We start from the raw sequence: 17,446 nt of genomic DNA on the forward strand, positions 1-17,446 counted from the left end.
CATCAACCCAAGTATGGGAGAGTTTGTAGTACCTGTACTGAGAAACATGACTTCGTAGCTGTTGCCATCAAGCGCTTTAACCCTGTCCACCACAATCTGGGTATAAATGACCTTTCGAAGCACAAGCTTTGGTTTATTGCCGACCGGGGTCACAGAGTCGTCCATCAGGGGGTGATCCTTGACAAACTGAAGAGTCATGTCTGGCAGATTAAGGGAGCTTGTGTAATTCATTGCCCTGGCTTCATTGTTAATGCACTAAAAAGAACAAAGAGAAAGGCCTGTAACCTGTACTTACACTGGGACAGGATCACAATGTTCCTTTCATAACACACAGAGTACACATTGTCCTGCCATCAAAACAAACCCAAACTCACCATTAAGTGCAGAATATACGAGCACATAACGGCAGCACACATACTGTAGGGTTTTTATGAAGCCGCATAATATTTATGTACTATTTAATACATGCCTTATATACAGGCAGTTAGTAAAACTGATTAAAGATATTTTTTATCACCCAGTATTTTTGCACAAAAATGTTTTTGTCAAAGAACTGAATTATACGTTCAGAGTGACAACTTGAGCAACAGTTAATTTCCGCTCTAATAAGTGCCCTATCAAAGAATCATGTCAATTTGGGATACACATATAAATAAATATTGTCACTAGTGAATCTAATTGCTAGCGTGGAGAGAATAGAATAATGTGGCTCATGGCAATCTAATGAAAGGTACCCCAGACTTTCATTAAAGGGGTGGTTCACCTTCAAACAACTAGTTGTTTTCAGATAGATCACCAGAAATAATGACTTTTTCCAATGACTTTCTATTTTTTATGTGTCAGTGTTTTTCTAACATTGAAGTGTAATGTGTCATTTTTCATCTTCCGAAGCATCTGTGGGAGGGGAGGTCGCCGACCCTGTAAACTGTTCTAATTAGATATATATAGTTGATACATCTTTGTCCCTGCTGAGCAGAATCTCTCGGTTTTATTGCAGGCAGCTGTTAGAATTGATACAATCCTATATAATAAAGTCCAAGTGTCTCTGCGTCCAGTCCCTGTGTCCGTGGGATTGCGCTACTGCGCATGTGCCCCACGGACCTCTAGCACCCGTTATTTATAATCAGCAGAGACACTTGGACTTTATTAAATAGGATAAGCAAAGTCCACCTGCGACAACAACAGACGTCTTAGGCATTCCGCGAATGCACGACAGGTCAGGGTTGAGTTCGATAACTGAAACAGCAAGCTTCTGTTGGCGCCCTGTTGCCTTACTGCGCATGCGTGCGCTCGACAAGTCAGGTGACAGATGTGTTTCGTGGGTGCAACAGCTAAAACCGGAAGTGCCTGAGAGAAGACGAGACCGGAGAGATAAGCGCTGCTCAGAAGCCATGGCAACGAGTATCCGGAAGTGCCTGAGAGAAGACGAGAACGGAGAGATAAGCGCTGCTCAGAAGCCATGGCAACGAGTATCAGCGCCCAGAGAGGGCAGGTGAGATTGAGGGAAGAGAGGTTTGGGGTGAAACGGGAGCTCTAGGTGATTTGTTCTGTACATGGCGGTGGTGATAAAAAGGTCGGTGTATGGAGGACACACAGAGACCCAGCCCCACTGTAAAGAACACGCTGCATTCCTGGGTAGTTCGTAAATAAGATGTCACTGAGATCTTCAATATTTCAAATGCACTGACTTCCTCCCCCCCTTCGACTTCAAAGATAAAATTCCTATGCTGCGTAGCCTCTGTGTCTGAAACCTGCTTTCTGCATGCCTATATATAAATCAGTGCAGCCTGCAGCAGCTATCTAATGTGTCACCACCTGGTTGTGGGGTTTAAAGGAGCCGTGTGGCCCTTGTGCAGCATCAACAAAGAAGATACTAATGCGCACAGCTTGCGCTCAATATGGTTTTACCTATTGTTTTAATTGCCTCAAAAATCTATGTTTTTTTTTTGTTATTTCTTGATCGAAGCAAATGAAGGCATTAAAATTGCTCCATGTCTCCAACCCTGTGGCTCTTGCAAGGTGGATAATTTGATTTCCACTGCACCTGCTTTTCTATCAGTCAAAACAGTCACAAGAGAGGGTGAATAGACGGGTTTGTTTATACAGAGCACATTATCTTTATTGAAAAAATAGGTGGTTCACCTTTTAAGTTCATTTTTGGTATGTTGTAGAATGGCCAATACTAAGCCACTTTACAACTGGTCTTCATTATTTATTTTTCTATTTTTATTATTTGCCTTTTTCTTCTGACTCTTTCCAGTGTTTAAATGGGGGTCGCCGACCCCATCTAAAAAATCAATGCACTGTAAGGCTACAAATTTACTCTTATTGCTACATTTTATCACTCAACTTTCTATTCATTCCCCACACTTTTCCTATTCCAATCTCATATTCAAATCAGGGCATGGCTGCTAGGGTAATTTGGTTCCTTGCAACAAGATTGATTAAATTGCAAACTGGAGAGCTGCTGAATAAAAAAGCAAAATAACTCAAAAAAACACAAATAATAACAAATGAAAACCAATTGCAGATTGTCTTAGAATATCACTCTCTACATCATACTAAAAGTTAACTCAAAGGTGAACAACCCCTTTAAAGGAACAGTTCAGTATAAAAAATAAAAACTGGGTAAATAAATAGGCTGTGCAAAATAAATAATGTTTCTACTATAGATAGCCATCTGGTTGCTAAGGTGCAAATCACCCTGACAACCTTGCATTGATTTGAATAAGAGACTGGAATATGAATTGGAGAGGGTGGGAATAAAAAGATGAGTAATAAAAATAGCAATAACAATACATTTGTCTTACAGAGCATCTGTTTTTAGATGGGGTCAGTGACCTCTATTTAAAAGCTGCAAATAGTCGGCAGAAAAAGGCAAATCAAAACAAAAAAACATGAAGGCCAATTGAAACGTTGCTTAGAATTACATTCCATTAAACACTAAAAGTAAACTTAAAGGTGAACCACCCCTTTAAAATCAGGGGATGTAAAATTGAGGTTTCACTGTATGTTACAAGTTAAAACTTCAATACATGCCTGTCCCTCCTGTGCATGTTTTTCTTTCTGGTTATATAGTGATTATCCTATATAATAAAGTTGAAGTGTCTCTGTGTCCAGTCCGTGTCCGTGTGATTGCGCTACTGCGCATGTGCCCCACGGACCTCTAGCGCCCGTTAATTTAACGGGCTTAATGTCTAGTAGTTTATAATACTCCAGAGATGCAGCTAACAGTTTAGACTGCACCTGAATTACTGAGCTGCCAGACTCAAACGCCAGAGACACAAACGTTCAACTTTAGACTTAGATTTTGGAAAAACAGTAAAAAATAAATAATGGAAAGTTATTGAAAAAAAAATCTATTTCTGGGGAACAATCTGAAAAAGTGTTTGGAAGGTGAACAACCCCTTAAAAGTGTCATATTATTCTATTTTCCCAGTAATACCCACATATACATTTTTATTATAAAAATTTACTTATTTCACAAATTCACTTGGGTGCGAATTTCAGATAGATTTCATAAAATACCACTAATATCCCCTGACTGGTCAGCACTTTGGTTAGGCCTTAGGGGAATTCAACTTACAGCTCCGGGTCGAGGTTTCGGGACCTCTCCATTATAGCGCACCCACTTGGTGTTAGACTGTTCCACAGTGGCACTGTGCATATATTTCCCTTTGGCAAACACCTCTTCCACAGAAGACACATTGTAAGCGCACACTGCAGATAAACCAACATTGTTTCTGTGGAAAAACAACACAAGAGGAAAATGTCTGTTAGCAGCAGCTAAATAGAGAGACCGGATATGTTACTTGGGGCATATTTATTGTGCTATGTAAAAAACAGCAGTATAATACAACACACATCACCAGGCTTCACCGCATAACATTTTATGTGTTTTTTCTCAAGAGTGACTTCCGCCGGAAGCAATGTAAAATAACAGGGGCAAAGCTGGCATTCACATAGCGTAAAATTCAGGGCCGTGGAGTCAGTACATAAATCATTTGACTCTAATTTTATGGTACCTCAGACTCCTCCGACCAAAAAAAACCCTTCCCCCAAGCTACGTAGCCAAGGGGGCAGCCATTCAAGCTGCTGGAAAAAAGGAGAAAAGGCACAGGTTACATAGTACACAACATATAAGCCCGGTCTAATACAATGGTGTTTTATCTGTTATGTAACCTGTGCATGCTAACCATATATGATTTGTTACTTTAAAACACTTTCATTTTTTGATGTTAATGTGCCTTTAATTCTAAACCAAAATCAAATTACATAATGCAAAAACAATTGGAAAGCCTAATACAACTTATTTATTAATTGAACCTGGCATGTAGCTAAAGAATAGCTTCTAAATACAATCCATATCCTCCTTCACAGAAGCTCTTAAATCTGATTTGATTATTTTCAGTGCTTTTATTTAACGTTATTAGGAGTCCGAGTTGGTACGTTTTTGGCAACTCCGACTCCCAATACCCAAAATTGCTTTTGACTCCACCACTCTGACTACACAGTTCTGGTTACATTACAAACACCTTGATAAATTTGCCATCTATTTTACACAGCTTTTTACACCGTTTCTTTTCAGTGAATTTTGTTTTAAACAGCCGAAATAAAGATGTCCCTTGTAGTTATTTCAACAGCAATCTCTTGTAATCAAGATTTCAGTTTTATTCACGTGTCATACACACACATAGTGATGACAACAACCCTTCAAAGTCCTGAGGTCCTAGCCCTGGTGTTGGAGCTGTAATCTCGCTCTGTATAATTTTTGACCTTGGTTTACATGGCCACTTGAGAAGAAAAGAATCCGTATATAGCGGGGTGGACTCAATTTTGTGAAATAAGTTATTTTTGTTTATGCCGGAATTTCTGATTGAACAATACTTATCACCTACTAGCATTATTTGTATTGGAATCTTTCTTAAATCCCTAACAGTACCCGGGTACTCAATTAAATGTGTTATTATCTTTACCTTTAGTGAAACAAATGGAGTGATGCTACACCTAACACATTGCTGCTATGTCCAGTTTTTTTAACATGTATGTGTATTTTAAATTTGGAATAAATAAAGTGTGTTTTACCTAATATATTCCTAGTAGTAAGATCCCCTGTTTAAGTAATTCTCTGCTATATGGATTCTTTTCTTCTTAAATGCATTAACCTTACTTTGGGGGGGAGCTCCGGGTGTACTTTCCCTTAAAAATACTGGGTACCGTATATACTCTAGTATAAGCCGAGTTTTTCAGCCCCCAAAATATGCTGAAAAACTCTACCTCGGCTTATACTCGGGTCAAGAGCATAAACGGTTGCGGGCGTCTAAGAATAGTCACGGGCGTCTAAGAATAGTCGCCGGCGACCAAGAATAGTCGCTGGCGACCAAGAATAGTCACTGGCGTCCAAGAATAGTCTCCAAGAATAGTCGCCCGCATCCAAGAATGGTCGTCGGTGTCCAAAAACGAGACGCTGGCACCTCCAATGGGACCAGAAACCCTTTTTTTTTTATTGAAACTTACCAGAAGCTGCTGCATTTCTCACCCTAGGCTTATACTCGGCTTATACTCGAGTCAATAAGCTTTCCCAGTTTGTGGAGGTAAAATTAGGTACCTTGGCTTATACTCGGGACGGCTTATACTCGAGTATATACGGTAACTATATGAATGTTGCTCCTCTAGCTGCAGCTTTGGGATATTTTTTCCTTTTACATGGACACTAACAACTTACACTACAGTGGGGGGTATGACTGCGGCAGTGAGACAATCAGAAAAGACCAATTCGATTTTACTGGTCTAATGGCAGGTATGTAGTTCTATTTTATGTAAACATGAGGTCCGACAATGAAATACAAGCACCTGACGCATCCGACGTGATTGTGTTATGACAGTTGCTTGTGGAGATCCGACCATAACTTGACTTTATCTATATTTAGTTTGACCAGCAACATGAATATAATGGCTGCAGCCAAACGATGCCCATGTGAAGCTAAGCCTTGCACACAAACACAATTTCTGAGCTCAACATGCTTAGATTAATATAAGTATGTGTTGGGAATATCTGTACTGACAAATGACTTCTCAGCCATCTCATATACTGCCCAGAAAGAAAAGGGTACAATTTTTTAGGAATCATTCAAAATAACTTACAAATGAGAGGTGAAAACGCCATAGATCTTTGGTTCTGTTAAGTCTGGATGTTTCAGGATAAATACATCATTGACAACATTAAAAATCAAATTATTTTCCGATGAATGACATATGAGTTTGGCTTTAAGAAACGAAGTCCATTTCTTTTGTAAAGTCCTCAGCCCACCTTGGTCCCCCTGGAAATAAAACATATTCAAATCAATAAAGGGATTCAGTCATGATTTGTATGATCTTTTAAATTCCACTGTTTACATTGCAAATAATTCACTCTATAATATAAAATGTAATTCCTAAAACAGCAAGTGTATTTTTTTTCCAGTGCAGGTATGGGGACTGTTATCCAGAATGATCGGGACCAGAGTCTTTCCGATTAACGTATCTTTCTGTAATTTGGATCTTCATACCTTAAGTCTACTAGAAAATTATGTAAACTTTAAATAAACCCAAAAGGCTGGATTTGCTGCCAATAAGGATTAATTATAACTTAGTTTGGATCAAGTACAAGCTACTGTTTTATTATTACAGAGAAAAAGGAAATAATTTTTAAACATTTTAATTATTTGGATGAAATGGAGTCGATGGGAGTCGGCCTTTCCGTAATTCTGAGCTTTCTGGAACTGCTTTCTGGCAGGCTGTTTCTCCTACTTAATGTAGCAGAATGTGTCAGTGGGTCCTGTAGTTTACTACTGAGTGTTGTTTTCAGATCTACCAGGCAGCTGTTATTTTGTGAATAGGGAGCTGTTATCTGGTTACCTTCCCATTGTTCTGTTGTTCAGCTGCTGGGGGTGATATCATTCCAACTTGCAGTACAGCAGTAAAGAGTGGCTGAAGTTTATCAGAGTACAAGTCACATGACTGTGGCCAGCTGGGAAAACTGACAATATGTCTAGCCCCATGTCAGATTTTAAAATTAAATATAAAAAAATCTATTTGCTCTTTTAAGAAACGGATTTCAGTGCAGAATTCTGCTGGAGCAGCACTGATGTGTTTTGAAAGAAAAAACATTTCCATCACATTCTCCCTTTAAGGATCACATGTATGCAGAACACATTGCTATATACAGTAGCTGCATTTAATTGCACCTTTCTGTACATTCCAAGGGGAAAACTATATAGAATATTTATATTGGTCCCCAAGGCTAAAATCGAGAACTTTAATTGATATCATACAGAACTAAGTTTCACTTATTCCCAGTCTACAGGCAGTTGATGTTGAATGGGTACATTTATATATAGTGAATAAAGTACCCCCTCTTGTAAATTCTAAGGATATTATAAGTTACAGAGGAGTTTCATGACCATATAAAAACACGAGGCTGGAGGCCGAGTGTTATTATACAGGTCATGGAACTCCGAGGTAACTTCTAATATCCTCATATTTTGCAACAGGGGGTACTTTATTTATTATAATACACAAGTTTCCGTGAGTCATGTGACAGAAATTGCATCACTACTCACCGTTTATAACTGAGGACATCAGAACGCACCGTTTAGAAGGATATAATTTACAAGATATTCATGGCTTTTTGTGTAATATATATATATATATATATATATATATATATATATATATATATATATATATATATATATATACACACAGTATATACACACACACCCATATACATACATACATACATACATACATACACAGTTCATGCTGTGGTGCACTCCAATCCAGCAGAGTTTTACTGCCTGGGTGCTGTCATATATAGTGTACATAGTCGTATTCCAAGGAATGACGCACTCCAGGACGTCATAATGAGATCAAGCAAAGTGAAATTTGTCAACGTTTCGGTCCAGTCTGGACCTAGTGAAGTTTATTTTTCAACGTTTCGGTCCAGTCTGGACCTTTCTTGAGAAAGGTCCAGACTGGACCGAAACATTGACAAATCAACTTCATTTTGCTTGATCTCATTATGACGTCCTGGAGTGCGTCATTCCTTGGAATACGACTATATATATATAGAGAGAGAGAAAGAGAGAGAGAGAGAACAAATAAAACAAACAAGGGAAAGTTGTGCTCACCACTATTTTTTAAAATCATTAGGCGGGGGTGCAATGAGGCTGTGACCACAAAATACATATAGTCAACTACAAGAGTCCTCTGCACTCAACCCATTATCAATATATTCAAGACAGAGACATTTTGTGCATACTGCTACTGAAAAATGCCTTACCCTTTAAACAACACAGGGATTGTTTTCCATATATTGCAATATAGTTGTAGCTCCCACCCTTCCCAGCTATAGTCAGGTGATCCCACTGGTGTCTAATAAAAGGGCAGCCAAGTTTGGGAGTTTTACTTTGAAAGCAACTAATAAGTTGCAGGTAAAACTTGGTCCCTTTGTAATATGTATAATGAAGTAATAGAATTCTTAATGAATCAGATGAAAATTGAGTGTAGGACTGGCCAGATATGGGATGACTTTGACGTAGTTGTCCAGCTTAAATATATTGCAATATATGGACAAACAATCCCTGTTTTGTTTAAAGGGTAAGGCATTTTTCAGTAGCAGTATGCACAAAATGTCTCTGTCTTATATATATTGATAATGGGTTGAGTGCAGAGGACTCTTGTATTTAAGTATATATATATATATATATATATATATATATATATATATATATATATATATATATATATATATATATATATATATATATATATATATATATATATATATATATATATATATATATATATATATGCCTTTGGATTGCAGATACCTGCATTCAATTGTTTTTTATTTTCTCAGATAAACAAACTAAGATTGGCCGATCAAACGTTCACAAATTTCCAAGCAGCTTAATCCACACCCCAAACAGATTTTTAAAAAGGCATTTGTCACCCATGAAATTACTCACTTTCAGGCAAATGGAAAAAGACCCACAAGTGCTCCTCCATAGGCAAACCTTGTATTAACGCTCACCCTTCCAGTCTCATCACATTAGCTCTCAAAAATGCAGCAGTCGCCATTTTCAAGAGAGAGTTTCATTTGCTTAGAAACTATAAAAATGCATGTACAGGTATATGATCCGTTATCCAGAAGGCTCCGAATTACGGAAAGGCTGTCTCCCGTAGTCTCCATTTTATCCAAATAATCGAAAAATTTTAAAATGATTTCCCTTTTCTCTGTAATAATAAAACAGTACTTTGTACTTGACCCAAACTAAGATATAATTAATACTTACTGGAAGCAAAACCAGCCTATTGGGTTTATTTCACATTTCCATGATTTTCTAGTAGACTTAAGGTATGAAGATCCAAATTACAGAAAGATACGTTATCTGGAAAGCCCCAGGTCCACAGCATGCACGCACACACTCATTTTAAATATTGTGTAACAAAATAATAATCAGTATGATAAAAGGGGTAATTGTACAAGGACTGTATTCTTTGACAAAAGCTTTTTTTCCCCTATTCATTTTCAACGCCCTCAAAGCAGAAGGAAGTCACCCATATGAAATAATACATTGCATCACGCTGGACTGCAGACAGTCTTCCCACAAACCTACAGCTTGAAACTTCCGCTTTGGAAATCTAATGAAGATGCTAGAATGTGCAACATAATCCACTGTGTGAACCACGTCACCAGACACATGTCTTCAGTGGAATTCAATTCAGCCATGCACTAACTGTCAGTTCCATGCAAACTTTTCCAGGGAAATCTCAAATTTCTTATCACCGACCTGCTACGAATGTACATGGCTTATTCAGTACTGTACATTTCTTACCAGTACCAAATATGAATTTGCAGATTAATAGAAAGACCTTAAAGTCTGGAGCTATAAGGGCACCACTTCTGAAGCATGGAGTTTGAATTGCCATGGGGTTGCAATTATTTCGGCAAATGTGTCCCATTTTGCCGATAATTTGTGTTATGTTGCAAAATTCACAAAACACTGTCGCAGGAATTATTTTTTTCTCATTATACATTAAAGTCTATGGGCTGTTTCGAAAGTTAACTTTTAGTATTTTATAGAATGGCTTATTCTAATCAACTTTTCAACTGGTCTTCAGTATTTATTTTTTATAGCTTTTTAATTATTTGCTTTCTTCTTCTGACTTGTTGCAGCTTTCACAATGGGGGGTCACTGACCCATCTAAAAACAAATACTCTGTAAGGCTACACATGTATTGTTATTGATACTTTTTATTACTCATCTTTCTATTCAGGCCTCTCCTATTCATATTCCAGTCAAATCAATGGATGGTTGCTAGGTAATTTGGACCCTAGCACCCAGATGGCCGAAATTGCAAACTGGAGAACTGCTGACTAAAAAACGAAATAACTCAAAAACTACAAATAATAAAAAAATTAAAACCAATTACAAATTATCTCAGGATATCACGCACTACATCATACTAAACGTTAACTCAAAGGTGAACAACCCCTTTAAACCTGCAATACCTTCGGGGTGTTACAGTAATCGCAATTTAGAAGAGAGAACATTTTAAGCCTAATCTTTTTTCAGACGTTGTTACTTTTTAAACGTATTTCAGTTTCATTTTACAAAGCAAAATCAAAGAAGGGGCTTAAATGTCAATATGGATAGTATCTTCTATTTATTTCCCTTCACATCAATATAAAAAGTATGGAACAAATAAGCAATTAACAATTATAGCTCACAATGCATTACTAAACCCAGTATAACCTCCAGGCCACAATAGCCTAACAGGACATTGAGTTCTGAAAGACAGAGCCCATTGTGATAAAGTAATTCATCAGTGCACCTGAAATATCAATTATACAGTCCCAAAAGGGCTAACGCTACTGTCTACCAAAAATCAAGAATAGATGTAATAGAGCAAGAGGCATGCAAGAACTAATAGAGCAGTATAGATAATACTGTACACAGAATACACCTGACTTACTGGCATGTATCCATATAAATGGGAGCTGCAAGGCTGTATATATCTGCAGAACACAGTAATATAATAATGTAAATGGCTATTCTGCTGCAGTCTTTGTGGAATATAACAAGAAATTAGTCGAGATGTATAGCAACAAAAACTTTTTTTTACTTTTGTCCTTTTTAAGTTAAAAGACACTTCGGGGCACTTCACGAATCGAAGTGAAAATTAGTATATTCAAATTCAAATATTTGAGTTCTTTTATGGCCAAAACGGTGAAATTCTTATAATTTGACTCGTTTTATTTTTTAAAATTTGAATTTGATTTTCGAGATTCATCATACACTGGCCGTAAGAACTCAAATTTGACTATTCGCCACCTTAAACCTATAGAATTGCTGTTTTAGCCTATGGAAAACGTCCTGGGATCAGGAGAAAAAACTCGAATTGAATTCGATTCGAGTTTACGGGTAGATCCAATTCACCTGAGTTTCAAAAATTACATTTTTTAATAAATTGCAATTGGTCGAATTTCGAGTTCATGAGAGTTTTAAATAACTCCCATACTTTGTTTTAAGCATGGGAAGTGATTGTGACATATTGCAATATTGTGGCAACAATGAAGGAAGCAAAACGACTTGATCCAGCTCTGTTTTAATAACAGGCATCCACCCCTTACAGGCTGGGATCCCAATTCCAGATCTCTATGGCTTTTTAAAGTCTAAACATTTATTAAGATGCCAGGCAACTTATTTCAGATGCTGCAAAAGGTGTCTGACTTCTGAACATTTGTGTAACTACCAATGTGAGAATTCAAAACCATAAAATCAGCATGAGAACCATCTATTCTCATTAAGGGGAAGTGGCACTTAAGTTCCAAACAGTGGGGTGGTACACACTGGTAATTCTCATTTAAGGGGACCTAAACAGTGTTGCTCAACTACAATTTACTGGAACAATATATATGTTTTCTTGTAGAACAGCGCCTAAAGCAAACTGCGCTGTTCTACAAGAAAACATATATATTGTTTCAATTGGAATATATATATTTTTTTTACTATATATTTTTTTCACTTTTTCTGGAACTTTTTTCACGCAGTTGAGAGACTGAAAGAGAACGGCAGGAGGGGGATACTTTAAAGGGTTAACTTTTTTCTTTTTCATTGTATATTGTTTTGTACAATTTACTGGACCAGAAATCCCAGCGCAGTTTCATTATTAACAGGCTGGGGAGGTTATAGCTCATCAAAATCAGCAATGTATTCTTAAAGCAATATTAGTCAATAAAAATAAATTTCCCCCGGCTCTCCAGAGCCAGTTTTAAAAATCAATATAATCTTTTCAATGAGAATCTTTTAATATTTGGCTCCTTGTTCTTTGTTCCTGCAATTGGAGTTTGAAACTTTATTGCACTGAATAATTATGTTCTCCCTCCCTGCTTATTATATCAGGATATCAAGACAAAAGTATGTAATTTAACAGTAAGACGACAACAGTGCTTGTCAACATCGTTCCCATTAGTGGTATTGCTAACATTTATAATAAAGTTTGTGGCAAACTTCTTTAGGGAGCTACGGGATGCAGTGGGGTTAAGATTCCCTTAAAGTAACAGCAACATCAAAAACTGAAAGTGTTTTAAAGTAATACAAATATAATGCTTATATGTTGCCGTGCACTGGTTAAACTGATGTTTGCTTCAGAAACACTGCTATTGTTTATATAAATAATCTGCTGTGTAGCAATGGGGGCAGCCATTCAAAGGAGAAAATGCTCAGGTTACACAGCAGATAAGCTCTGTAGAACATAATGGCGTTATCTGTTATCCACTATTTAACATGTGCCATATAGCCTTTTTTAACAAAATTGTAGTAATTGTTGTTACAGCAGCTTGTTTATATGAACTATAGTAGTGTTTCTGAAGCAAACCGATGTTTCACCAGGGCAGGGCAACATTACATTATATTTTCATTACTCAAACACTTATTTTCTGGTGTTACTGTAAGGGGTTGATAAATATTGAATGTTTCTAGCCCTTGTCTCTACTTTGCCTGCCCTAACCCACTCCTAATTCACCAAAACCTGCCATAATTTACCCAAGATTCACCCTTTTCCAAATTGCTGGGCCCTCCTTGGAGCTATGCCCTTTCCATAGCCTGCCACTGCCTTAAAAAAGCATCCATAGTTGATTATTTATAAGTTTCCCCTATAAATAGGGTAAGGATTAATGGACGCTTTCCCTTTGACTACCTCAAATATCTACAAGAGCAACAAAAACCATGAAGTTTAATGAAACAAGTATTCAGAGTAGTTCTGGACGCAGACCATGGTTCTGTGGGCCAGATACAGTTTGTTTAATTTATCCCTAATCTGCCAACTACAATACTGCCACTTTTTAATAGGGATGCACTGAATCCAGCAGGATTCGGCCGAATCCTCGTGCCTGGCCAGACTGAATCCTGAAAATCATGTGAATTTTTGCAAAAAAACAAGGAAGTAAAAAATGTTTTAGCCATGCACTGCTCTTTTTATTCCCTTCCCGTCCTCATATGCAAATTAGGGTTCAAATTCGGCTGAATCTTTCACGAAAAATTTGTGGTTCAGTTGTATCCAAAAATAATAATTAGAACATCCTCTGGCGATGAGGCCCCAGTACTGGGAAGTCAGCTGCTTCCCATTCAAGTGAATAGAGTCTGGTAGGGGCATATTCTATTAGCCTTAGACTATTAGAATAAAAGTTATTTCAGTTTTAAACAATATCAAACATACTTTCTCTTTTCCCCTCCAAGAATTACTTGAAATGGGCTCACAGCTTTACATTAACAAAGAGTGACAGAAGGAGGCAGCTGAGCTCATCTTTTCTGCTGCGTGATGAGAGTGGACTATGAATTTCCACCTGTCAACACCAGTTAAGACAAAAAGCAGACTGTCAAAAGAATCCCATAACACTTAAAAGAAATATGTGGCCGCTAAGCATGAGGCTTTTCTAATGTTCCAGAATATGAATGGTATTTCACAGGTACAGTCAGACTTGTAAGTAATTTGCCATTAATCAAAAATCATTTTCAGTAACTGAGCATGCAAATTTTTCTTGACATGTGAACTACTCTTTTCTAAAGGGAGCTTACAGGTCTCCAGTCTCTTTCTGCTGTACTCTCACACACCATAACATCACTCCCTTTCTGGCAGTAATAAGACATTATTAAATGATTATATTTGCTCAGGTGACACAAATATTTTTGAGCTAGAATATGCAGAGGAAGATCCAAGGACTTACACTTAAATACAATAAAAATTAGTAAGTAAAAATTGCTTTTTTTCTCCTTGATAAACAGTCTTTACTTAAAAAAAATCGGAGTTCGTAAGTTATTCTTTTGGCATTTGAGGTGGTTTATAGACCAACAGGAGCAGGGTTTCATTCTAAGCCACTGATGAAATGTTGTACGGAAGCAACATATCAGTTTCCAGGGAAAATAGTGGATGCAAACTGTTAATCGTTTTGCAGGGCTACAATCATCTTTTGAGCATCTGCTGCTGTAGGAAACTGCAAACATCAAAATCTCACTGCATGACAAAACCTGTACCTGTCCAGTACATCCAGTTCTAATGCACAGTAAAGAAGAAATCTACAGAGACCTGCAGGCCATTCACTGTAAATGGTTCAGTCAAGGGAACACGAATGACGCAAAACCAAAAAAATAATAAACCACGCACCTGTGAAAAAATTCATGGAACTAGAAAAATGTATATTTCCCTCTAAGTGGAGATTTTTTTGTTTAATGCACATTGAGAAAAAAAACTATTTATTCATCCATTTAAAGCTAAATTTAAGCTATATTTTCTGTAAACTGTCCTTGGAGTGGTTATCTTTCTTAATCCTCTCTAAACACTTTGCTTTGCCTTTGCCAAGGGGTATAAATAACTGCAACACCCAGGAATGCCTGCCTGACTACAACTGAACCGGTCAGGGCTCCTTAGAAACCACATCTTAAGTCAGAGAAAAATGTGTGGAAATGAATATACAGCAGGTGGATCTCATTCATTAGCCCTGACACTCAACACTAGCAAAATGTTTGAGTTTTCCATATAATTAAATCTCTACTATAACACTGTGGGACAAAAGTGGCATATATCGCCCTTCAATAGTAAAGGAGGGCAAGCAAAATCATGATTTGGCTTTCTGGCACCCTTTTAAAATGACAAGTTATAAATATAATAGTTTATTTAGGCATATATTTTGCATAGCTTAGTTATTGCATATAACACACACACATTGCCTTAGTAACATCTATAATAGAAGCATTGGCACAAACGGTCTCTTACCTTGCACACTCGGGCCACTCTTGGAATTAGAACCTTACTAAAAAATTCATATTCAACAGACACTTCAGTGAAGAAAAAATACACTTTATCATCATCTCCCTGGAGATTGTTTGCGGGAGCCCTGATCACATCAGCATACACAAAGCTTGGCTCTGCATAAAGTAAAACAGAGATGGCATGAGAAACACTACTTAGTACAGCCTCCTCTAAGCTCACTACAAGCACAAAGACCATCTGAAATGAAGTTCAGTCTGAATTCCGAAGATGGTAGGAATCCTTTGAAGGTGTACAAATAAAGGAATATTCCTATATGGACTATTAGGGTGTCTCACCAGTTTGCTAGTGGGTTGGTTTTAAATACATTTATTTTGCTGCACCGAATATTTCACAGTCAGCAGCATTTATTTACATGTTTTGTCTGTTTGTTCCTATTACCAGTTATACTACCCTTCTGCTTATGGGTACTTGGGTTTGACCTTAGTATGGGTCTGAGTGTGATAGGTTTGCCTCACAAAAAAAAACTATTGAAATGCTCCCTGTACCTGGTTGCATTCTGCTTCAACCTGGCTTGCTTTTCTATCCCCGTACCTGTCAATACCTGCATGCTACAAGTCTTTTTCCCCCCCCATTTGTCTGCTCCTGCCCATTCTATGCCTCCAGGCCCGGACTGGCAATCTGTGGGTTCTGGCAAATGCCAGAGGGGCTGCTATAAGGTCCCATAGAAAATCAGTATTTAGTGGGCTGGTGGGGCTGTTTGGGCCTCTATGTGGGCTGATTGGGCCTCTGTGTACCTGAAATGCCAGGGCCTATTTTAATTCTCAGTCCGGACCTGTATGCCTCTCATTGCTAATCTCTTCCTGTGTCTATCCACAACTGCTTCTCATTCCCTTGGGTCTGTCTGCTTGTATCTCACTCTCTTTTAGTGCCCTCATGTCACTTTTTCTGTCTGTGGCTCACAATGTTTGGCCCGTCAATGGCTGCCTCCCCCCACGAATTCCCAGCAGCAGAGCCGTAACTCAGCCCACACTAGTCTAAGGTAGAGCACATGCATTCTATAATTTTAATTAGATCCCTCTGAAATGGAACCTTCCAGTTGCATTCATTTTTAGTAACTTACCATTAAGCCAAGGCACAGCATATTCTGTTCTTAATTGACTTTGAGGGGAGTGTCGAAATATAATAGGCTCGCTTCCCAGAAAATTAAAGGAGGTCCCAGAATAAAGTTCTCCATCTTAAGAAAGAGATATGCAAGTTTTATTTTGGAGTGGAAATAAATAGCTATCGCCCAAACAAGCCAGATAGTATCAACACTTATAAAAGTATATAATACATACTAATTACATTTATTAACTACAAATAAAAAAAACAAGCTATGTGTTATTCAAAAGAAAGTAAAGTTTCAGGCAGCAAATCTCTGCTGCACAAGTTTCCAGAAATACACTGTCCCTGACCCCTTAATATGGCGCAGAGTTTATATTTGGGAAGGCAACACTTTGCAGACAGGCGAGAGCCACAAAACTATCCCTGCCTGAAAGGCTTTTATCTTTATCCATCTGACAAATACTTACAGGGGTTTCAGTGGAAACATTCACACACTTACCAACCATGACAGAAGTATAGCTTTGTGCAGGATCAAAGGGGCATCTGCCTTTACCATCTTCACTTTTACCCAACAACCGAAAGTCAGTTAAGTCCTAAAAATAAACGAAACAGAACAAAAGAGGGGAAATTATAAAGCTGGCTGTGACAGACTAATACAATGTAGTTACACCGATCCATGAACTGATTCACAGCTCAACCCACTGACCACATAATTGCTTGGTACACAAGGAGATTTCTAGTCCTCCATGGGAAGAGGGAAAAAACACTATAAATCACCAACCCATTCAAAGGGAATAGAAAAGCAAAATATTTTACTTCATGTGCCATTTCTCTTAGGACTATGGCACCTAGCTGGTTTGGCCAGCTTACTTCTGGCTAAAAGCAAATGTAAATCTGCACAAGACCTTAAAAGTTTAGGAGGGCTTTACAAAACTAGCATCTCTGAGAGCTTGCCTGGGAGCTTGCAATCTATATGGTTATACGTGGTACGAAGGCACAGTGATATTTATTTCAATGAAATATT

The 17,446-nt window shown here is 37.8% G+C and overlaps 1 protein-coding gene across 6 annotated transcripts in view; it reads right to left on the reverse strand.

The window, feature by feature from the left end:
• The window catches only part of sema4d.L (semaphorin 4D L homeolog), a 91,796-nt gene that overhangs the window by 15,312 nt on the left and 59,038 nt on the right, over window positions 1-17,446 (reverse strand). For all 6 annotated transcript variants that reach the window (XM_041564717.1, XM_041564729.1, XM_041564723.1 and 3 more), the window contains 6 exons: window positions 16,922-17,015; window positions 16,439-16,552; window positions 15,322-15,473; window positions 6,145-6,320; window positions 3,587-3,743; window positions 33-255 (listed from right to left, as the gene is read on the reverse strand). In XM_041564717.1, the coding sequence (XP_041420651.1) occupies window positions 33-255; window positions 3,587-3,743; window positions 6,145-6,320; window positions 15,322-15,473; window positions 16,439-16,552; window positions 16,922-17,015 (916 nt within the window). The remainder of the gene's footprint in view (window positions 1-32; window positions 256-3,586; window positions 3,744-6,144; window positions 6,321-15,321; window positions 15,474-16,438; window positions 16,553-16,921; window positions 17,016-17,446) is intronic.

This window comes from Xenopus laevis, chromosome 1L (genome assembly GCF_017654675.1).
Source record: "Xenopus laevis strain J_2021 chromosome 1L, Xenopus_laevis_v10.1, whole genome shotgun sequence".
Lineage (NCBI taxonomy): Eukaryota > Metazoa > Chordata > Amphibia > Anura > Pipidae > Xenopus > Xenopus laevis.